Source organism: Vanessa atalanta, chromosome Z, assembly GCF_905147765.1.
Source record: "Vanessa atalanta chromosome Z, ilVanAtal1.2, whole genome shotgun sequence".
Lineage (NCBI taxonomy): Eukaryota > Metazoa > Arthropoda > Insecta > Lepidoptera > Nymphalidae > Vanessa > Vanessa atalanta.
Genome location: NC_061902.1, coordinates 1,894,420 through 1,919,053, shown reverse-complemented (window position 1 = coordinate 1,919,053; position 24,634 = coordinate 1,894,420). Strand labels below are relative to the sequence as shown.

Here is a 24,634-nt window from a genome sequence, read left to right as displayed (position 1 = left end):
TCACTGAACGAGCAACAGAGAGATTGGTGTTGGTATAGTTGAAGAGGTTGTGTATGAAATGATTCGGTTTTCATTCTTGAAGCAAACTAGTGTGCCACTAAGAGCTTATTAATATTTTCCAATTAAAGTAAGTATCACCCACTCATGTATAGTAGCTTGCTAAATAATAAGTATTGTTGTGTGTGTGAAGGATGAGTGAGACAATTTAAATAAAGGCACAATGAAAATAACATTCAGTTCCCAAGGTTGCTAGAGCGATTGGCGATAAGAGTGCTGACCACTTACCAGGTAGCCATTTGTCAACAAAATTGTTATATAAAGAAGTAATCATCGATTTATTTTTTTATGTTTAGAGCACCCCATTCTTAGGATCAATAATATTAATTGATAGATTTTACTAATAGAAATCATAATTCTGAAAGTTTTCACCAATAGAAAGAGCGATCAACGAGGAATATTTGTATAATTTGTAAATACTTTGTACAAAATAATAAAAATTAAGACGGCGTTCTATCAAAAAAAATCTGTTTTTGTAAAACGATGTACTAGAAAATTGTAGGTCTTATAAAGGCTTAGCATGTATCCCTCTTCTAAGTTGTAGTTTTTTTTACGATCTACAATGATGGTCATTTGCATTTTCCACCCTTATTAAGATATCGACCAGAAAGGCCTAAAATTTGGAAAGTGAAATTTGAAACGGACAAAATTTGGCTTTTTCGGTTCATTTTGGTCCTTTGCATTTCTCACCCGTTTTTTCCCCGACGTAATTACTTGTCTATACGGATTACAAAATTATTTTTTTGTTTCACAGGTTTTTCCGAAATATTCCCTATTTAAATTTCGTAACGATCTGAAGACGAGTTTCGGAGACATGTACTTACTGGAACTCTTCTATAAATGCCAGCAAAGCAAGAACGATGTTTTTATGTCAATTTTTTTTCTGTACTTTATTAATGTATCCTTTTGCAGCTGAATACTTTATACCTTGGGCATTTAATATGACCCATGAACTTTATAAAGTTGGAAACTTGGGGTTATCGTTTATCTTTATTTCTCATGCTTATTACAAAATAGTTGACATACATGTATAAAAAGCATTGTAAAGATAAAGAGTAAAGGGGTGTCTAATATAGATTACAACTTCCTCTACTCTGGAGAATGTTCTAGAACTTCTACAACGTTGTTCTTTTGGAAGCATACATACACACGCGAACGGGTTGTGTTTGAAATGAAACAAAACATATAGGAACAAATAAACAATATTTTATATTTCAGGCGCACAAGAAAACGTCTAATCTAAATACATTATATAATGTCATTCTAAGAATAACAGCTAAAATTATATCGCATGTTTAAATAGCAAAATCGGTTCAGCGGTCTTGTATTTACTTAAATGCAGTTGTTTCGATACACATGGAACATTCTACCTTTATAAAAACATATGTTATCGAGGGAACAATGAATTTGTACAGCAATACCTAAATATGTGCACACTCATATCTTAAAGCATTAACAATATAGACAGGACTTCAAAGCGAATCAAAAAAAAAAAAACAACGCAACTGTTAATAAATAATTTAAATTTAGAACGTATTCTTTTCGTAGATTTATTTTAAGTTACCAAGAGCATTCGTGGTTGAATTACGTGGTGAGGAATTATTATACATATATTACATTACCAATGTTCGATTGGAGCGCTTTCACTGGTGAACATTCGTTTGAAATCCTCTATTAACGTACGATTTATATCGCGTTAGTTTACGAGGGCACCGAATTATATTACAGGTATAAGCCCGCTCATTAATGTAATGTTCGAAGTTGTAACATATTTTTTTTCTAACCGTATCTCGTACTCACTGCCGAGAAATAATACTTATACACTCTATAATTCCTCCCTTTCATATGCAGACAGGATAGCAGTCACTGAAGAGAGCAAAAAGAAAAGAAAGCAAGCAACGGTAATTTCCAAAGCGCGAGAGTGTAACACCATCAATTTCTTAACCCCGAGCAGGAAGATAAGAATTTCTGAACAGATATCGACAGTTGCCTTTAATTGGGGCATCATTTAAGCCTGATGTCTACGAAGACGTAGTTTAATAAACAAGCCACGAGGCCACTATTGAAGTTATTATTTTAAAAGTGTGCGCTTAAAGTTTCTGAACTCATAAAATATTTGCGAATGTTCTTGGTACACTCTTACAATATGACAATATTGTTAACAGATAAGAAAATTATTAAGAAAGACTATAGTTTACACTTTAATGATTGTCATTATATCGAAATACGTAACATTAAATAATACAAACAAAACATTAGAAAGTAATTTTTGACAAATCAACAAAAACAAAATGAACACATATTTTCGTTTCTCACTGTACATTGTAGAGTTAACAAAAAATATAATTTTGACATAATGGATTTTCAAATTCTAGTACATAATTCCAACAATTACTTTATCAGCTTCAATTATCGCTATAAAAATATTTGTATAATTTAAAAGTTTTACATTTCATGAAAATCGTTTATTGTATTTGATACATTATAACACAACATCAATATAGCGATACCAAAATAGTACAAGTGTATTTTAAAGTTATATAAACAACTATGATAGATTACATACTTCATCTGTAACAAATCCACATCACACTATTTAAAAAATAAACTCCACGTAAATTCTTTGTCTATGAATTTTGCCAGCGCGAAGCCTTAACGATATGTTATATGCAATTTGTATGCCAGACTCTCTACAGTCCTAAAAGCTATTTAAAACCAGCTCAATAGCCAAGCTATAAGAAACTGACATTCAATGCTCCACTCAATCGTAGACAGTCAACATCCAAACTTGGTCAGTGCACTTTTTGACATTTCAATTTCGATATCGAGTTTCGATTTCGTTCTTAGAGAATAATAACACCGATCTACCATCAAGCTACGAAGCTTTTCTTTGCTATGTAACCCATAATAAGACACCATAATGGCAGTGTTTTTGCAACAAACTTCTGTAAAAATTCATAGACAATTTTTCATATACCACGTTTATCTACGAAACGATGCTTTGAACATATTTTATCTGGTATATGTCTTTTATAGACATTGCGGTGTTAGTCCGCAATGAATATCAATGTAGTAGAATAAACGTAGATGTAAATCGCTCGTAGAAGACTTCGTTTGAGAAATTTTATTGGGCACCATTATCTCACATTATTCCGATCATAATTTAAATGAGAGAACAGCTTTTTTTAAATAGCATTTTGTTTATATAATTTCAAAAAACACCTTATAAGTCTTTAAGACCTTTATATTATTGCAATTGAATATCATGCCTCGACATAGATTATATAAAAACCAGAAAATCGTATCGTCTCTTACGTTCATTAATGTATGTACAATATATAAAATGGGAAAGATTAAACATTCCCATTGTTGGGCAAACTATATAATAATCGGATCATGATTCACCATACAGCTCGACTTTAAACTCAATTACTCTCTTGAATTTCACTATGTTCATCCACCATAGCCAAATCATCTAATTTTTATGAATCGATGAGAACTTACCATTTTATCTTTTAACACTAACATCCTGTAATATTCATTCAAAATATGATACAATAATTCATTAATGAGAAAATATATTTTTATCATATCCGTTTTATTAATAATGCTTTATTATTTTCTTTCTTAAGTAATATGGGTTATATTATTTTTGATTTAAAGGTAGAAAGTAAATCAAGTATACACACGATTAATTGCCAAGTTCAAATATACATTTTAAAAAATACGGGAAATACGAAACAAATAGGAAAATGTTTTATGATGTTTTGTGCGCTTCGAGCATATTTATTATTATTATAATGGCAACACTAGGTAATGGAATGTTTTGCGACAATGGTTACCGATACGATTTTCTGGATTTTGTAACGTTGATTATAGCTGCTAGTAGACGCTTAATGCTAGCGCCTCGACTTTATTTTTCAGGACCGATTCTTTATTCGATGATCTGTAAAATAAAATGAACATGAATAAATAAAAAAATTATACACAATGTGAATTTGTTTTGATAGACAGTATCCGTTTTTTACATTTAAATTTTATTCGAGTAAACTTTACAACGAATCGTTTTTGAATCCTAGATATTTAAATACTACCACCGTTTCGGAAAGCAACCTCCAGCGAGAAAAAACAGAAAAACGGCAAGAAACTCGCATAGTTGCTCTTTTCAAATAAACAGATTTACAATGCTGTTTTTACAATAATTAGTGTCCTGTGATGGAAACCAGGCCTAATTCCAGGCGTTTTTTTCTAAAAAGTATTATTTTATGAATGATAAGATTTATTTACTAATTTAGTCTTAATAAACTTTTTAAATTTAGTAAATGGTAAATTCCCGGTATCTTATAATATATTAATGAATCTATAGTCAAACATAAATTTACATTACGGTGTGAACCAGTGTTATTAAAAGCAAAGGAATGATGAGGTTTAGAAGCTCTTAGCAGTGAAAATTACAAATAGAAAAAGGGGCATAGCACCAACACCAGAGGAGAAACTAGGTAGGTATTTTTTCAATGAGATAATTATTAGGCTTTGCATAGACTAGAAATAGTCTATGCACAGACCAATACGCCTATTACTTGACTAGCAATAAGCAATGAGTGGCACAATTTCTCATGAATCATACTGATGTTTATTTATTTTTTTCAAAATAAATGCCGTTATATTTTGTTTGTTTGAATATATTTCCTTAATAAAATAGAGCTACCAGGTCATAAAAGTTGTCATATTATTGACGAACAAATATGGATGCGTAGTGGCTGCATTATCCCAAAATAAATTGCTGTAACAAATTTACTGTCAATGTAATTGAAACAAATGAATTGAGCCGTCTCAATAGGGTTATTATTTATCACAAATGTTGCAGAGCTGCGTCGACTCGCCAATCTATTTATATGCGGTCCTGATTGCAATTTGGCATCAACAAGAATATTCAGACGGTTATATTAATTGTTAAGATACGATGCCAAAATGTCGAGCAAACTTTCTCAAATTCCGTAGCATGGCATAACTGTCTTCTGACCAGAGTTTTGTGTTGTACACTATCAAATAATTTGATTTGAAAGCATCCTGAAATCTCTGAATCCGTCTAGGTATGCTCCTTGTTATCGTCATTAATTTTCAAGCAACCTCTTGAAAATATTATTCACGAAATCAACATTAATATGAATAATTTGTCTTAATTTGCGTTAACCAAAAAACGAGTGTTATTACCATTTTTATCAAATTATTTATAATTACGTTTGGAACCAACGAAAACCTAATCTTTCTGTATTTATAATAAAGCCGTACAATTTTATACATTTTAAATAAATGGAAGGAGCCCTTTTTACAAAATTAAAACTTTAAAAGGTCTTATTACGAATGACGGCTTGAACTCCAACGAAGGACATCGGCTTAACACGTAACGACCAACCCCTAAAACGCGAAAGCGGCGCGGGCGAAAACTACATCGATGAAAATGATTTTACATAAATGAAAATTCGTAATTACGCAATACTTCTGACTTTTTCCATTTAAATTAGGTTTAACGTATTACAGAACTTTGGAAGTGTGTGCTAACCACAAAAACTATTATGTCATATTATATTACTATATCATTTATTAACAAAAAGCACGGTATATACTTGAATAAAGACGGAATTATAATGATTTAATCCTAAGGATAGAATGCATTGTCAAAATGTTTTAAAAAAAGAAAATAACAGAAAAATAATCAATATTTACAAGCATTTGCAAACTGAATTCGAACAATCCTCTAATCCTACGAACTCCTCAACACTAAACAGCTTGGATAAGAAATTTCTGTACACTATGGATAATACTATTGCAAATTGCATCGACTTCCACTTATCATAGATATTTGTCTCTTGTGCCTGTAATTACTAATTACGTTTTCTGTATCTGTATTGTCTGCGAAAATAAATTACCCAGATTTGTCGATCTAGGTAGCACTTATCATTACTGCTACAACCTGACCTTCATGCTTCACAGAGCATGTTTCAGACCACGTGAAACGTGATCATAGGGTGGCTTGAGTGATGAATTTCAGTACAGTAAAGGCGCGTACATGCTGTATGCAATACAAACGAAGTAATGTGCTAGACAATGGAAATATACTAGTGGGTCGGACGCGAAACGACAGATTTTTACAAATTTCGATTTGAAATTTAATATTGTAATAATTGAAATTTTGAATCGAATCTACGTCACCTGGTACCTTTCCAGGGGAGTTTGGACAAAGTTTGAGAGCCGAGATGGCCCAGTGTTAGAACTCGTACATCTTAACCGATGATTTCGGGCTCAAACCCAGACAGGCACCACTGAATTTTCATGTGCTTAATTTGTGTTTATAATTCATCTCGTGCTCGGTGGTGAAGGAAAACATCGTGAGGAAACCTGCATTTGTCTAATTTCAACGAAATTCTGCCACATGTGTATTTCGCCAACCCGCATTGGAGCAGCGTGGTGGAATATGCTCCAAAACCTTCTCCTCAAAGGGAGAGGAGGCCTTTAGCCCAGCAGTGGGAAAATTTACAGGCTGCTAATGCTAAAAAAATTGCACAAAGCCGTACCACCAAGTATGAACAGAGTAATAGCAGACACAATGACAAAATGTAACCTATATGTATATATCAGACTATAATCTGTTATCAGATCTCTATTGCAATTTTTAATCGTATCCATTTAAACGCTCTATCATGTTTGAGTTTGAGTATCAAATTTCCCTCCATCCCTACTTTCGCATTTATAATATTAGTAAGATGGTTTATACGTTTCATAAAGTGTATCTCTATGGACAGTCTAGTCCATATCCAATTACAAAATATCGTTGACGATTTGTACGCTGCCTGCTTGTAATATGATAACGAAACTTTAAAGAAACACGAACGATACAACTAATGTTACGTGGTATTTTCCGTTTAGTCAAAATGTGTCGATTTTAGTTTCGTATTCACACGCATACTATGCTCGTACGCATATTTGTTTCAAAACCTTCAAATCGAAAACAACATTCTTATCAGCGCCATAGTATGCACAGGCGTGTGATGGTTGCAACATATTGCACGGTATGTGAACGCTGCTTTATGTGTAAATAATTAAATAAATTACACATATTAGATGTAATGGTTACACATATGTAATGAAGTATCACTTACATTATAACTTGATTACTCAGGAGTAGCTCGTAATGAACGACCTAATGAACTTCAATTATAGTGCGATCAATAATAGAAAATGTAAGGCTTTATGCCGCAAATTGTTTCCGACCATTACGGTCAACTGGAATCAGCTAATATCACAAATTTATTTCTATTTTTTAATAAATAGTGTCAATACCTGCAGATCAACACATATTACATGACATTGTCATAAATAAATCCGATGTTAGTTCACTTAAAACTTAAAAGCATATAATCTAATTTGTAATTTGTTTTGCTGTCCTTACTCTTGTCTGACTCACGCTCATTAAGATATCTTATAAGCACGAGCGTACCTATACTTATGAATGCTGATAATGTGAGGTGGAAGAAGTCTTCGTGAGTGAATAGGTCTATAATTTACATTTAATATAATCGGTAAATTAAATTAATGAGTCCTGTTAAGGATATGGTATTGTAACATACACTAATCGAAGGAATAAAGGTAAACAAATCTTAGATTTGCTAATAGCTCAGCTATATTGTACACTACTAACAGTTCAAAACCATACCATTCCACTAAACTACATCCACTTTAATTCTATTTCCAAAGTTACGATAATATTTGCTTCGATGCTTTAAACGCCATTTTATCGCAAAACCATAATGAATATCATAGATAACTCAAGCTCTCGAACTCGATATTGCGTCAATTTGATGTCAAATGTAGTTTATTTGGCTTTTGTCTTGTGGTCGACTATTTCAACTTTAGTTAGTTTTGTTAAAAAACAGTTACATATATTTTAGTACATACATATATAAATCAGTGTACTTTTTTAATTATTGTAATAATGTCCGTGTCAATTACGTTTGTTACTATACGTCTATAGTAAAATCTGATGGTAATAAAAAATATATTATTTTTTTCTTTCTATCCAAAACTATGCAACACGAATACGTTATTAAAGATAATAACTTCTTACTTTCTTGCTCATTCTTCTGCATAGAATCTCTAACCAATGGTAGCGATGGACAATTAAAATGTACAAGTCAATTTCAATATTTGTCAATATTGACTTTTGATTAATGACGTCATACTCACTATTGCGTGGCAGAATAACGGACTGATTGTCTTCAACTGTGCAACAATGAAGATTGTTATGAAACATGTACTGGATTGTTAGATGTTTCTCGTCACCCGCACAAGGATCGTAGAAACCGGGCAGCTCATACTGAAAAATAAATGATTACACGTAAATATTAATTAGTACGGATTATATTTTGACACAATATCACGTGATCTAGGACATATCATCAATTCTTCTTTATTGTACTGTCAGGTCTCACTTGAGAAATTAGTGGTAGCGACTACTCATTAGTTCTACCGCCAAACAGCAACACTCAACTTTATTGAGTTCCAGTTTGAAGAGACACAAGAGACATGGCATGTTAATTCCCAAGGTCAATGGCGCATTTATGATATGAGAAGAAGAGTTTAATAATTATTATAATAGCAATGTCTATTGGTGACCACTTATCATCGACTTTTCCTATCACTTTGGCACGATTTTCTTACTTGATTTTATGCATATCCTGGGTAGGTACCACCCATAAATTATATATTCTACATTTATAGTATTCATAATCAAAAAAACATACAATTATACATTTCATACTGGGCTCCGTTGCATCTACATCACTAAAGTTATCGATACGTGAATGCAATCAGATAGCGGGATAATTTTAAGCGGTTACAACACATAAAAAAAGACGAGATGACCCTTGTTAGAAAGCGTCCATATTAACTGATGATTACGGGTACAACCCAAGCACCAAGCACAACTGAATTTTCGTGTTGTTTATTTGTGGTTATTCGAGCTTGGCGGTGAAAAAAAACATCGTGGGAAAACCTGCAAGTTTCTTCAATGAAATTCTGTCACATGTGTATCCACCAATCTGCGTTGGAGCAGCATAGTTGGGTGGGAGGTGAGCTCAGTGTAACAATTACAGACCGTTATTTTCCTAATTTCTTTAATATTTCACACGTACCTTGCTAGCTTCCAATAGTTCTAATCTCGAATCTTTGGTGAGACATTGTATTGGTATAGTTACGTCTATGACTTCTGAATACGCATTCGGCGATTCGGGGGATGCTGTATCACCCGTTTGTTCGATAGGTATATCGTGGTCTGACGCACCTGAAATAGATACACATTGTAGCAAATAATTGGTTATCTTAGATCTTTAAGTTACATATATTTACTTGAATTTCTGTCGATTTGTTTAAATAAATGTACTTGGTGAAATCGCTTTGGTATAAAATCAAAACCAACCAAACTTCATATTAATATTAAAAAACTAAATATGGGGATGAATATCGACGAAAGCGCCTCTACTGCGATCGCTAAACCAATAGCCAAGCGTAACAATTATGACATCAATGCAATAAAAACGAGGATGCTGCACTTTCTTCACCTTCAATTGATCTCAATTCATTCGATTCGTTCAAATTTTCATTCGTATTAGTATACCAAGACATTTTACTTGGTAGTAGGAATTTCTACAAGTCCGTTTGGATGGGTACCACTCACTCACCATACATTCTAACGCCAAACAGCAATACTTAGTATTGTTATGTTACGGTTTGAAGGGTGAGTGAGCTAATATTACTAGGTGTAGAGTATATACGAATAATGCATAAATTGAAACGTTGATAATTGTCTATGGTATTATTTTGACGTATGACGTATGTAAATACGTCATACTTCTCCTGTGGGCCGCAGCAACGTGTGTATAGTTAGTGCGCCGCACTTAAAAGTTAGCTAGTGTAACGAACATTTATCCTTATCCTATCCTACAAATAATATCACCCATCCCTTGGCTTGATTTCTTCAAATGTATGTTGACCAAGGGAGCGCTCCCAAGAAGAAAGTGTCTTCGAAAGTAAGAGCCCGGAATTCGAGGTAACAAACCCCGTTCTTACTCATGTTAATACAGTACACTTATCCACTAAGCTAAGTGGACTACTATTCGGTGTATACTTATTTTAAACGAAAAACAAATAGATATATCAATTAATTACAATAGAAGCAATAAATATTGCCTTATAATGACAACATGGTTTTTTCGCTTGCATTAGCTTTGGTTCACACACGTGTTAGTTAGATATCTGTGTTATTATAATCATTTTGTGTTATTCTTTACATAATTTTTTAGTGCAAATAGTTAATTTATATTATTCGGTTACGGTAAGTGTTTATTTACTTTTATAGTTATAGTATATTAGTTGGTAGATTAAAGTAGTTAATAATGGATGTCGATCCTGAACCTCCCGATCCCGGGAGTTTGGAATTAGTTATTGATCGTAATATATCTTCCTCTCGCAAATGTTCCGGTGATGAGGCCTTCGGTACTCTCGATTCCTCCTCAGAAAAAAACAGTCGTACATCCCGCCACCGCAAATCCTTCCATCCAGACTGTTTATATTAATCCCTCTTTTACTGACGGCCCTAAAAGTTACGCTGACGATGATAAGGGCCCCTTCATTGTCCATGTCTCCCGGGAATTTGCTGATTCTGCTGCAGGAAACTCAATTCGAACCATCAAATTCGGTCAGTTTTTACATAAGCACAAAATGGCCTCTGTTATAACGATGGAATTAAAAATGTTGGTCGCAATAAAATTGAAGTTTAATTTTCCTCAGCTCATTGTGCTAATATCTCTTACATGGAAGGCAGACTCTCGATTCCGTAATGTTGGGAGATCCTACGCTGAAAGAGATGTTTTCCTCTCCTGTATACATTCCATCAAGTCCTAGTCCATCCAAATCCTCCCCACCTCCTAATAGATCATATAGAGAGACTATCTTCCGTTCTCCTTCCCCTAGAGTTCCTCAAGGGAAGGGGTATGATAAACAAGCCAAATTTGGCAATTGCCTCTCCTCCTCTCAAAATAGTTGTGCCTTAAATGTTGGTAACTCCTAGGAGGGGTCCTAAAAACAATCTTAACTTATTAGAATTACTCACCAAAATCCTCCCTAATGAGGATAATCCCATTCTAAGCACATGCAATGAAATCCCTTTACCGTCCAAGTTGCCAATGATTTAAATCAACTCTTCAATATCGTTAAAAATGGCCCCAATCAGATTCCTTCAATGGAATTGCAAAAGCGTCCGTCCTAAGAAACTTGACCTCCTCTGCTTTATTAATTCATATAAACCCGTCATTATTGCCATCTCTGAGACATGGTTGATTCCCGGTTCTCGATTAAGGATTCTGGATTTCACCTGTTTGAGGGATGACAGAAGTGATGGGTATGCAGGTAGTGCCATCTTGATCAGGCACTCCATATCCTTCTCCTAAATCCCCTTACCTCCTTTTAGCCAGAACATCAATGCTGTAGCTATCAAGCCTTCAACATTTCAAATTCTAAAAGGCCGGCAACACACCTACAACCGCCCTGGTGTTGCAGATGTCCATGGGCGGTGATAATCACTTTCCATCAGGTGAGCCTCCAGCTCGTTTGCCCCCTATAACATAAAAAAGAATCTTTTTTATCTATTTACATTCCCGTCCTAGTCCTTCACTTGCTCCTGAGTTACACGCTGACACACTTACATCGCTGATGATGTAAATTTATGCATTCTCAACGATGGCTCGCCGACTCGTAAGTTTATCCAAATCAGAATCCTTATTCTGCTGTTGATTTATCCCTGTCAACTCCTATCCTCACAATTATTTTGTAATATCATCCCATCAACATTTGGAAGTGACCATTTTCCTTTGCTTCTTTCACTTAATAACAGATCCCTTAAACCCTTCAAATCAGCCCCTCTTCTAAAATACAGACTAAAAATTTTTAACTAGTCTCAGCATTAACGGAGAGTGCCTTGTGGGTGTTTTTCTAGATATTTCTTCTCCATATGACAATGTTCTTCTTCCGGTACTCAGGCAAAAATAGCGACAGCTGAGCATCCCTCCGAGTATTACTCATTTCATATGTAATCATAATTTTGCAGATCAATTTCTGTTAAACACAAAAAAAATTTTCTTACCCCCCGATTCGTCTGGAAAGGTCTTCCGCAAGGCTCACTCCTCAACCCTCTGCTTTACAGCATTTATACCCACGATCTCGAATTGTCTTTTAATAACTTTTGTAACATCCTTTAATATGCTGATAACATTGTATTATATCTTAGATCTTCTTCCGTCAAAAACTTAAGATTGCGACTATGGCTTTCTGACCATGGCTTATCTTTATCAGTAGATAAGACTCAGGCAGTTGCTTTTACCCGAAAAAGGCTAATTCCCATATTTGATCTGTTTTGCAGGGATCAGTGATACGCTGACTTTTTATACGCGATTTGAACATTGTCAATAAGGCGAATTATCTAGGCATAATACTCGATAACAAACTGAACGAAATTTGTCACTCTGAACATATTATCAAAAAATGTGAAAAAGGCATTAACGTCCTTAGAGCGTTCTCAGGTGTCTGGTTAGGAGCTTACCCCTATTCTCTACTACTGTACAACGCAATAGTTCGTTCGCAACGTAATCATTTAGACTATGGACAATTTGTCTTAGATCCACTTAATAAAACCGTTTCCGATAAACTTAATAAAATCTTACACAAATGCCTTAGAATAATTATAGGAGCCATGAAGACTTCACCACTAACGCCCTGCAAGTTGAACGTGTTGATCCTCTGCTTCAACTAAGAAGACAATTTTTATGGGACCGCTTCGTGGTAAAATTATTACAGTTATCCTCTTTGGTCCCATTTGAGAAAATTGTCTCAACTCTGTGCTCGTCCTACAAGTCCATCTTTATTATTAGACAGTTTTTTTTTTATTTACCATACTTCCGCATCCTATATTAAGGTTCCGTTTAAATTCTCTTTTTTCCACTCCATTTAGAACTCTTGTCTATAATCCTCCAATTATCCAGATCTTGGTCTTATTAAAGAGGTCCCTGATACAAACTGTAAGTTTCAAAGAATTTGTCATCAAAAGAAACCATTTCCTTAAATTTACTGATGGCTCTAAAATATTCCCCGAAAGCTGTGTCGGTTCAGCCTGTTGGATTCCCAAATTCAAAATTATCCTTCAATTTATATCCCCTCCTGAAACATCCATTTTTTCCGATGAAGCGATTGCAATTCTGGAATCATCCTATTTGCCCACTCCTATGACCTAAGACAGTCTGTAATTCTGACAGACTCTTTGAGTTGTCTGTTGGCAATTAAGGAAAATCGTTTCGTAGTAGGTGAAATTGTTTTATCATTCTTAAGATCAGGGACGCATTGTTCTCCTGTCATCAAAAAGTGCTAGAGATATCGCTTGACCAAGCCATTCTGGTATAAGCGGTAATGATGCCGCAGACTCGTTCGCTAGAGCTGCTATAACAACTGGCATTCTAGATCATTTTAAAAATTCAACTCAAGATTTGTGTGCTCTAGCGAAAACTCATCTGGATAAATCCTGGAACTCTGTTTGGAAAGTTTCATTAAAATCTAAAGGTAGATTTTACGCATCTCTACAACCAGACATTCCAAGGCGACCTTGGTGTTCTCTTCACAGGCAAGCGAATCGATGGATCACCACAACTATCTGCCGGCTACGCCTTGGACATGCATGTACTCCCATACATCTATGTAAAATTAGAGTTAGAGATCACTCTTCTTGTTTCTTTGTTCTTGTAAGTTCTGCCTAGAAGAAGGTTCCCTATTCCATATAATGTTTTCTTGCCCCTTCTTCTCTATCGTATACGACGACCCGTACACAACGTTCTCCCTCCTAAAGTTCCTCGCCCTATTAATGTTGAATGTTTGTGTTTTGTCCATTTTGTATATTTCTATGTAAATATATTGAACGTAATATGATTAAGCTGTAAATAGTTTTGTGATTGTTCTTATGTGTTTAAATAGCAATTATTTTTTATCTAATTATTATTATTGTGTTATTTTAGGTTGTCGGTTTTTAGTTCCGTCTACTACTGTTATGCCTTTAAAATTAAATTGAGCCTGTAATCTCGACCGCACCGATCAATCTCTATCGTGTCTTCTTCATCGCACGTGACATTGGCGAAATAATCTGTGCCCTCTTGGCACAAATAAAAGCCAAAACAAAAATAAAAATAATAATAATAAACATATTATTATAATTGTATTTGAATCAATCACACTATCTCATATGCATAAACACTTTCAGTTCCAGCTTCAAAAAGGGTTCACATTCCTAGCACACTGCGAAAAAGTGGCCGAATACAAATGGGCATGTATGTGTATATGAAACAGAGTTCGTGTGTAATGTATTATATGTAACATATTGTTATAAGCTTTAATTATTTTGAGACATACCAGCAGGTAACTTTCCATATAAGGCCTTAATTATGACCAGACCCTTTTTCTTTTCCTCGTCACTCCTGATCCTGGTATAAGTTTCTCTCATCAGCTCGACCGTTGCCCGTGCTTGTCGCTGCATTTCTTGTAACCTGAAATATAAAAAAATAGCATACATCGACATTTTTTTATTTGTTTCGAATAGCAGACTTGGAAGTGAATCATCTGATGGTAAGTAGTTTCCAGTGCTCATGGAACCAAGCATTCCTTACATCATCAAAGGTCTGGACAACTTTGGGATCTAATATGGCGAACTGGCGATTTCAACCCTGTAACAGTTGGCACTTTGCACTATTATAGCATTCTTATAATCAATCCACTTGTTATAAACTTAAGCTTTAATTATATTTAATCTTGAATAGCATTCTATAGCAAACTCTCCTTCGTTTCGTTGTATATTATATAACTTTATTTGACAATAATTTTAATATATAATATTAAAATTTTATTTAATTTCCTTAATTGATATAGAACTTTTATCTACTTTTATTAATTTACCGCTGTTTAGAGAATACTGACTTGAATCTATATGGTAATATATCAGTATACAAATAATAATTATTAAAAACAAAACAAACAAACAAACAAACAGTCTTAGATAGTTGAATATTTACATTATTATATGGATTTAAGCTAACATCTCTTTAAATGTAGCCTATTTCTTTTTACACTTTATTAATAACTATTAAAATCAATGTTACTAGACCATTACAATAATTGTAATATTAAGTTAAAAATTGTATCGACAAAGTTTGTATATGTCTAACTGTAGCAAACATGACATATCCATTCAGATCCTTTATTAATAGTTTGCACACTTATGAATGTGTCGTTGGTGTGCCTTATAATAATATCAATAAATAAACAATACTTTTGCCGACAAAAACATCAAACTAACCTCTCAAAATTAGCCTCCATCGACCTCTGTCGCTCCCTCTGTTGCCTCTCCCTAGCTATAGGATCCAGTACAAGTTTCTTCAACACCAGCCAAGATATCATTGGAACCACCGTTGCATAAAATACAGGCGAAGGTATCACTTCCTCGCATAAGTGGATAGGTACCACTATGGTTTGAGACGAACACGACCATCTATAAATGAATGATATGATTATAATTTCATAATAAATAATTATTAAACTATCTACACAAATATTACCAACTCGAAAGTAACTCTGTTGTTCTGTCTGCCTGTCTATAACGCTTTCACGGCTCAACCTTTGATGAAGTTTGTTTTGAAACAAGATTAAACCCCAAGGACATATGCTATTTTTTATACCTAATCCTACAAGCATTAGTATGTACAAAAGTCCTTAAGTCATTTTTGTTTTGATTGAACTTATTCCACTACAGCTGTAAATTTGGATAATTGTTTTTATAGTGATTTCTTTATAAAAACTTTTCTAGTTTATTAAGTGCTAAATAGGACCCACAGCTTAAGTCCTTATAATGTGTATAAGGAAACACAAATCACCGAGACCTTTTAAACATTTTGACTCCTTATATTTTTTTTTTTTATGTCGTAGTTGGCAAACGAGCAGGAGGTTCATGGAAAGTGACTACTACCACCGCCCATTGACTTCTGCAACATCGGGGGGCTTGCAGATGCGTTGCCGGCCCTTAAGGAAGGAGTACGCTTCTTTCTTGAGGGTTCCCAAGTCGTATCGGTTCGGAAAAACCGTCGGCAAAAGCTGGTTCCACAGAGTGGTTGTGCGAGGCAGAAATTGTCTTAAAAATCGCTGTTGTGGATTTTCGAATATCTAGGTGGTGCGGGTGAAACTTAGAATTTTGACGAGATGTCCGAAGGTGAAATTCAGCAGCCTGGAATAATCCAGCATCTCTACGCAAAGCAAAAGGATCAAGCAGATCGGAAAGGGCTTGATCGTCAATAATTCGAGCCGCCCTACGTTGGATATGGTCAAATGGAAGGAGCTGGCCGACGTAAAATACTGTCTTGCCTTGCTGAGCACACCGAACTTTTTTGATGCCAATTTGACTTTGCCTTCCAATTGACCGCAGAACTGAACAAAGCTTGAAATATCGACGCCAAGTATTCCGATACTAGCTGTGGCGGCTATCGGAATGTTCTCGAATCGTGGAGATACAACAAATGGTATTTTTTAGCAGTTAACGCGCAAACTTGCGTCTTTTTGGGGTTGAAATGGACTAGGTTTAGCCGGACCCAGTTTGAGACCTTGTTTAACGAAGACTTGATTTCAGACACAAGTTTGTTCCGGTTTTCTTCGACGTTTTCCCGAGAAATATTAGCAAGGCCGGTGTATGAGGTGTCTACCGTACTGTCGTCTGCATAGCAGTGAATGTTACTTATTTGCAACATGTCATTGATATGCAGAACAAACAGAGTGGGTGATACAACGCAGCGATGTGAAACACCAGCATTGAAGAATTTTAAGACGGAGCATGTACCGTCGACAACGACCTTGATGCTCCGATCTGCCAAAAAGCTGGTAATTCAATTGCAGAATTTTCCGGGAAACCCATAAGAAGGAAGCTTCGAAAGGGCTTTGTGCCACACGCGACTGAAGACCTTCGCTCTGTCCAGTCTGGCTGGCCTCCCCCTTTCTCTCAACTGCTTCCGCCCATTTATGAGTAAGGTAAACTAGAAGATCACCGGTTGTGCGATCCCGAAGAAAACCGTACTGGTAGCCACTAATCAGCTGGTACTCCTCTAGATACCGTTTACAATGGACTCCAGTACCTTGGAGAACAAGGAGGTGATAACTATAGACCTGTAATTGGATGGGTCTGAGCGGTTGCCCTTTTTAGCGATCGGATACACCAAAGCCGTCTTCCAGGAGTTCGGTACGACGCTTGATGCGTAAGATTACCGGAAAAAACGCATTAAGACCGGTGCCAACTCAGGAGCACATGTCATGGATGTCCAAGGACGTGCTTTACGAACTGCACTTTGCTGGAATTTAACCTCCGTCATCGTAGTATCACACCGTGGGATTGTTGGGGGTAACTTTCCTCGGTCATCCAGAGTCGAGTTTGATGCGAAGAGAGAGCCTAAAAGATCAGCTTTCTCCTTCGCGGTATGGGCCAATGACTCACCGTCCCTGTGCAGATATGGAAAAGCTAACAGAAATTCCCTAAGACAGCCTTAGCGAGAGGCCAGAATGCGCGTGTTCTTGAAGGGAGGCGCACCAGTCTCTCCAAGCCAATTCTGCCAATTTACTCCCTCTTCGCCTTAGCAATCACGTTTTTGTAAGACCTAGAGGCAGAGTAATATTCCTTTCTGAATGCGCTGGTGTTTACATCACGAGACGCCGATGCGTTAGCCCAATCTTGGTAACGTCCCCATTTTCCGCGTGAGGCCGTTTTGCAGAAACGACCAAACCAGGGCTGGGACTTGCCACCAATGGGCACCGCAGAAAATGAAATTAACAGTTCCATACCCTGAAGCACCACATCGGCAACAGAGTCAGCAACAGCGCTCGAATCATCCGGCGAGAAACAAACCTGCCTCCATGAGTAAGATGCAAAGAAGGACCGCATCCCATCTCAATCTCAATCACAAGTGCCACACGCTGCGGCAGCCCACGAAACGAGGTCGTGAGTACCGCGCAACCGGCACTATAATCCGATCAAGATAGTGGTCCGACTAGCCCAAAGGAGGAATAACGATAACCTGATAGCTATCCGGATGGGAAGTCAGCGGAAGGTCCAACAGGGAAGGTGTGTGATCCTCCACGTCCAGAATTCGCGTTGGTGAAGTGACCAGTTGAGTTAAAGTAAAACTCATATGCTAAAGCGAAGCCGAGAACAGATCTACCCGCATGATCGGTAGTGCGTGATTCAGCCATTTTGTAATGTGTGTAATGTTTACTTTTTTCTGAACTACTTAATCAATATTATATTTTATTAATTTACCATTATCTATCATTAGCGTTTTTCAATTAAATATTTAATTCACTTTCTAATTCATTTTTCATTCACTCATTTAATATATTAAATGTTACATGTTTATTGATACATAGACATTCGTATTTTGTAGTCTTTATTATTAAATTTCTAAATTCTGAAGTAAATATTCTAAATTTAAAAGGTACCGCGCCATAGAGGTGCACACAAAAATATCGAATTTTTGATGTCTCCAGCGTATTTATATGACAAAACGTTTTTTTCTTTTTTGTTAAATTTAGTACAATTTAAATGGTTTTAATAGATAGTAAAATTTGTGTCATAAGTTTTACGGATTAATTTTTGGCATTCACATAGTGACTACTGGTAACTAGAATCAAAATTATTATACCACTTACTTTAATTTAAGCATAACACCACTAGGAATTCCTAGCATCACCGCGGCTGATACACTACTGTTTTGTGACACCTTTTTTTCAGCTCCGTATTCAGCTATTGCGCCGAAGGTACCGAATCTGAAATATTATTTTTATTATTAATTACTACAAAGAAAACGAACAAACACTTGCGATCAGAGATCTATTAAATAAAATTATACATTCATATGTCAGGTACAATGAAATTAAGTTTTTAAGCATAATAAATAAATAAATATTGGACAACATCACATACATTACTCTGATCCCAACGTAAGTAGCTAAAGCAATTGTGTTATGGAAAATCAGAAGTAACTGCGGTACCACAAACACCCAGACCCAAGACAACATAGAAAACTAATGAACTTTGTCTACATAGACTCGGCCAGGAATCGAACCCGGGACCTCTTAGTGGCGTACCCATGAGGACCGGCGTACATACTACTCGACTAAGGAGGTCAAATAATAATGTATGTTTGATCTTTTTGGTACATAAAACAGTAAAACAACTTCAAATATAAGTAAATTTTCAAAATAGCCTCAATCAATATCTCAAATTGTTTGGAAAAGGGATGGACAAGCAGAATTTTGAATGTACAACAGGAAAAAATTGGTAATTAAATAAAATATATTTTTCGCTAATAAAATATAACTATACACTCTTCAATGACTTATTAGTCAAATATTGCTGATGTAGGTTTGTAAGTTGCTTTAGAAAAGCTTAAGTATAATCGATATCACGAACAATGAGATTTGATTAAAATAATTCGCAACAACCAATATAGCATAATAATTAGATTGATTAAGTTAGTCTAAACTGGTTTAAACTAGTTTAACACTTATAAAAAATATTTAATAAATAATAATTCGCATTGCATAGGCGATGCCAATTACAAGTACAAAAAGTCGCAGAGACCACTCTTCACAATTCGCAACGCTTATATTACTATATGTTTAAAACTCATAATAATTTAAGTAACCATTTTAGTAGCTGGCTATCTACAGGCGAGCTTGGGTAGGTACCATTAGTTAATTATTGTACCACTAAAGAGTAATTATACGTATTAATACTTCACAGGTAAAAGGAAAATACCTCTGTTGATCTCATGGTTTTTGGTCATAACATATGGAATTATAAAGTATAACAATAACAACATTTCTTGTATTATTTATATGTCTTTTTACTTAGTTGCTGTTGTTATTAAATAGTAAATTCCTAGGCAAGCAAAACTTTAGCAGTATTGGAAAGAAATATAAAAAAAAAAAATTTCATTCATTTCAGCCTTAAGTCAATCAAAAATAGGCCGGAATATTAAAAAAAAAAACTTGCCCGTTTTAGTCAGTTCCATATAGTAGTTTGTTACAATAATAGAATTACTTACTTTAAAGCCAAGCGCAGCTTGAGATCATGCTGAGGAAGCTTCCTCATAACATTGAACGATATGAAGGAATGAGGGTTGCCAATTTGCATTGCAGTATTAAGGTGATACTTCTCCGAGTCTCTCACATAGGTTGAAGTCATTGATGAACCACTTTGACCACCCGCCCGGTAAGTTAAGTATCCCACTGAATGGGCATCAAGCTGTAAAGCCATGGCTGTAAAAAGATTAAACGCTTATAGAGAACTATTCTATGAGTACTAACTCGAAAACGCATCTCTAGAACTTTATTGTAAATAATTATAACTTTTAATATACACAACAACGAAATAAAGTATCACTGCAAGTGTATCATCATTTCAGATACTTTAAGACCAACGCATTTAAATAACAACAAATAAAATAGATTACCTATAATAGTCAAACCTATTCATTGCTTTTGTGGTAAAAATTTAAGCATTAATTTCTACATTATTAACAAACTTTCACGCATTAATAATGCTAATACTAACATTTCTTATTAAAATTGTGATCATTAAAGTATTTAGGCATTGAATTCAGGGTCTAAATATTCATTATGGATATTTATTTCACTTACTTGACGCAAAACTTGGTACTATCCCTCTCGGCGTAAATTGAAGACCAGTCCAACAATTAACAAACATAAGCCTAGATATTGTTCTGAATATCTTGAAACCGAACACCGGTCCATTTCCAATACCACATTCCAATTCAGTCCACCCGCGTTCTGAACTTAAGTGCCGATTTGATATAGTTAATGAACCCGTGCCTGAAAAAAATAACATAAAAAATAAAATAAAAACAATTATAACATTTAAACATAAAATATATGAAATTATAGCAATTCAATATGTGCAGAAAAAAAAATTGTTATGTATAAAACTTAATTACTAGAACTAATTATTAGGCCACTACTATGATCTGTTTCACAATACAAGCTTTTCAGCTTGTTTTAAGCTAGATACATTGAACCGTTTCTTCTAGGAGCTACTTCTATGCTCCAATGGGTAGTAGTATAATGTAATATAATCTATAACCTCTCAATAAATGAGGTTAATCAAAAATATTTTGTCAAATGTAACTTATTGCAGTTAACTTGTTTAAATAAACAAGTCAGCTTATTATAAGAGTATAAATTATAGATGTATTTGTTTTATCACCTGTCCCATTTTGTGTTGAAATATTCCCAGATAGTGTAGCAGTATTCCTAAGCGTTACCGGGGCATCAATAGATTGTTGTATAGTCATTCCGGAAACTTCAATACTTGGTATGATAGCTGCATCTTCCCTATAAAACAAATAATCATTTTGGTTGACATATTTTCATGCAATTGCATAGAGATATTTATGTATATAAAATTCATTTATTTCTATTAAATTTAATAAAATATAAAATTTCATACAATATGTGTTTATAGTCATCTCATGATTAATAATAACAAATAAATTGTTATTTTATAATTTTAAACTATTAATAATACATAATATTGATTGATATGTTTTTGATAAAATTTGACAACAGCTATATTATTGAATCAAAACATATATATTTAATCAGAGTTTATCTAACTTCCTATCTTTTGACAGTTCACAAATAAAATGTTATCTTACTTACAGTATATCATATTCATCATAATACTTCATAAACAGGTCCGTTGCATTTATTGATAGTGTTATGGTGCCTCTGGGGTTCGCACTTTGCTGTAGCCTTCTCTCTTCTCTCTCACGTTTCAACCTGTACAGAAAATCTATCATAAAACTATCCTTGTTTTTTTTGTGCAAGTAATAATTACGAGAGTTGCATACTAACTACATTTTTTTATTTAAACCACTCACAATTTTAGTGTGATTTATTTAAATTCTTTATTATCACATTTAGATACATTATTAAAACAGCAAATATTACTAGCTCGTATTCCCATTAGTTAGCAATGCTGTTCCAATGCAGGTAGATGTCTAACATTTAAATAATAATACAATAGTTATTGCCTAAATAAGCATCAATAGACATTATATAAATCTATTGATTAATAAAACATCAACTCTGAAGCTTTATATAAATTATGTAAATGGAACCTCAATTATACACCTACAAAATTACATTGGTAATATGATTTAAAATATGTTAAGTTAAAAGGAATAATGATACATTACCTTTCATATTCTTCTCTGATTTCTCGAGGTGTTCTGGTTCGGAATATAATCTCCCAACCCTCAACTTCCAAGCCTCTCTTTCCTAGAAAGTTAGTAAGATAAATAAAAGCCACTGCTAACAATAACTGCAAACTATATGTATCAGCAAATTGTGTTCAAATATATTCACAGGTAGTAAAATAAAGAGTTTCGCCTGAAGCCTTTGGTGGGTCAACTTAATTTATGTTTTAATTACCAAAACAACATCACAAATTATTGCAATGATGTACAATTAAAAATTGCATACAATATCATTCTTAATATATAATATAAGCCTGAGATTGGCTTAAATACAAAGTAGATATATTATTCAAAAGAAATATGTTAGAAAAATGATAAGATTTAAATTACCCAAGGTATCATAAATAGCCCTTTTATGTGAATCTGATAGGACCTCATAGGCTTCTTTGACTTTGTTGAATATTTGTTCGGCCCATTTTTGCTTGTTTGGATCCGTGCTGTGCTTGTCTGGATGAAATATGCGGGAAAATCGACGGTATGCACTATTTATTTCTTCGGGTGTTGCCTTGAAATACAAAAGAGAATTTATTATTTGTAGAAATGTAAAATATAGAAATTATTTAGTCATAACTTTTATAATATCTGTGCAATTGAGACTATGTACAATTTAGTTGTTATAAAACTATTAAGGGAGAATAGAACAGTATCAAAATATCAATCACAAGATAAAAAAATAGAAAACACAATATCAGTTTAGAGCTAATCAATTTCAATTTTCTCTATTCAATACTTAGTATAACTTAGTTATGTTACTAATCAACTAAAGTAATTTAAAACCATAATTAATTATTAAATTATTAAATCATCTTTAATATTCTCAAATTTTAACAATTATTTGACGTATATATGAATAATGAACAAATATATTTAATGATATCATTGAACCTACTATTACATGCATAAAGGTATTACATTAATATTAGTATTGATACTTCTATCATTATTACAGAATATGCTAGCAAACTCAGACTTCCATAGAACAATAATACTGGTTACTGTTCTGACTTACTGAAATTTAATTACTACTTAACTCAAACCAAGCAAGTTGGGACTTGATAAGAAATTTATATGCTTATTAGGGCAAAAAGTAGGGTAGTCAGTAAATTATTTAATGTTATTTTTAGTTAAATCTGAGTTATACTTTTAAAGCATTTTACACTTGTATATAAGTAATGTATGTAAACTGGCCTTTATTGATATCAATGCAAGAAATACATGAATACAAGATGAAATTATTTAATCAATGTTGTAGTAACTGTGAATTAATTTAATTGAAATTGAATAAAAAAACATTTAAGTTATCATTGTCTCCCAAAAATACTGGCTATTATGAATATAATATAAATAAATTCATGGAATAATAAATGAGAGTCAATGTAAAGCCATTATAATAATAAACTTATTTCTTAAAAAAGTTTTAATTTAATTGTAATGTTTGGCTGCATGAATTACAAACATAGACTTAAAAAAAGAAAAAACATAAAACATAACGTCTGTATTTTTTTAACTGGTATACTTATAAAAGTTCAAGTCATTAAAATTTACAAAGCTTTTTAGTAGGTATTTTCAAAATATTTAGATTATGATAAATATATTACGGTGTTACCTTTCAGTTAAATAGTGAAAATAATAAGCAATGATATAACTATAATGTAGTATTTTATTTCGTAAACTATTAACGCTGGTGACAATTATGTATATTGTTATGTATTCGATTTCATCCTGAACCTAACCTATAAATTTATTTTATAAAAGATAATCGCATGTGAAAATAGGATTAACAATAAATAGCGGCCACTTGCCTGCGTTTAAACCAATTTAGTTAATATAAATTTAATTTAAAGAAATATCATTTGAACGTTATATAATAATGCTGCAATATTATGTTAATTTGGAGAAATAAAAAAATGTGGAAAATTAATTACCGTTTTCGATATATTAAGCAACTGATAATAATTGTCTTCTAACAAAATACTATCTCCTTCTTCGTCCATTTTTGGTAAGTTTTCGAAAATATAGTTAAAAACTTAGACGGTCTTTTCAATTTCTTTTACCGCCGCACTGACAATTAAATGGGCATAGTGAATTATAGACACACACATGTAGTGTTGTTTGGAATT

At 33.8% G+C, this 24,634-nt stretch overlaps 1 protein-coding gene across 1 annotated transcript; it reads right to left on the bottom strand.

Moving 5' to 3' along the window:
* Positions 1-1,243: 1,243 nt before the first annotated feature.
* Positions 1,244-24,580, bottom strand: LOC125076022 (dnaJ homolog subfamily C member 11). Its single transcript, XM_047687949.1, has 13 exons — positions 24,440-24,580; positions 22,845-23,019; positions 22,455-22,536; positions 21,916-22,035; positions 21,461-21,588; positions 20,878-21,069; positions 20,283-20,496; positions 18,883-18,999; positions 15,500-15,691; positions 14,560-14,693; positions 9,249-9,397; positions 8,302-8,431; positions 1,244-4,003 (listed from the first exon to the last, which is right to left on the bottom strand). The coding sequence occupies exons 1-13, from the start codon at positions 24,506-24,508 to the stop codon at positions 3,978-3,980; spliced, it is 1,728 nt and encodes a 575-aa protein (XP_047543905.1). The 5' UTR covers positions 24,509-24,580; the 3' UTR covers positions 1,244-3,977.
* Positions 24,581-24,634: the final 54 nt, after the last annotated feature.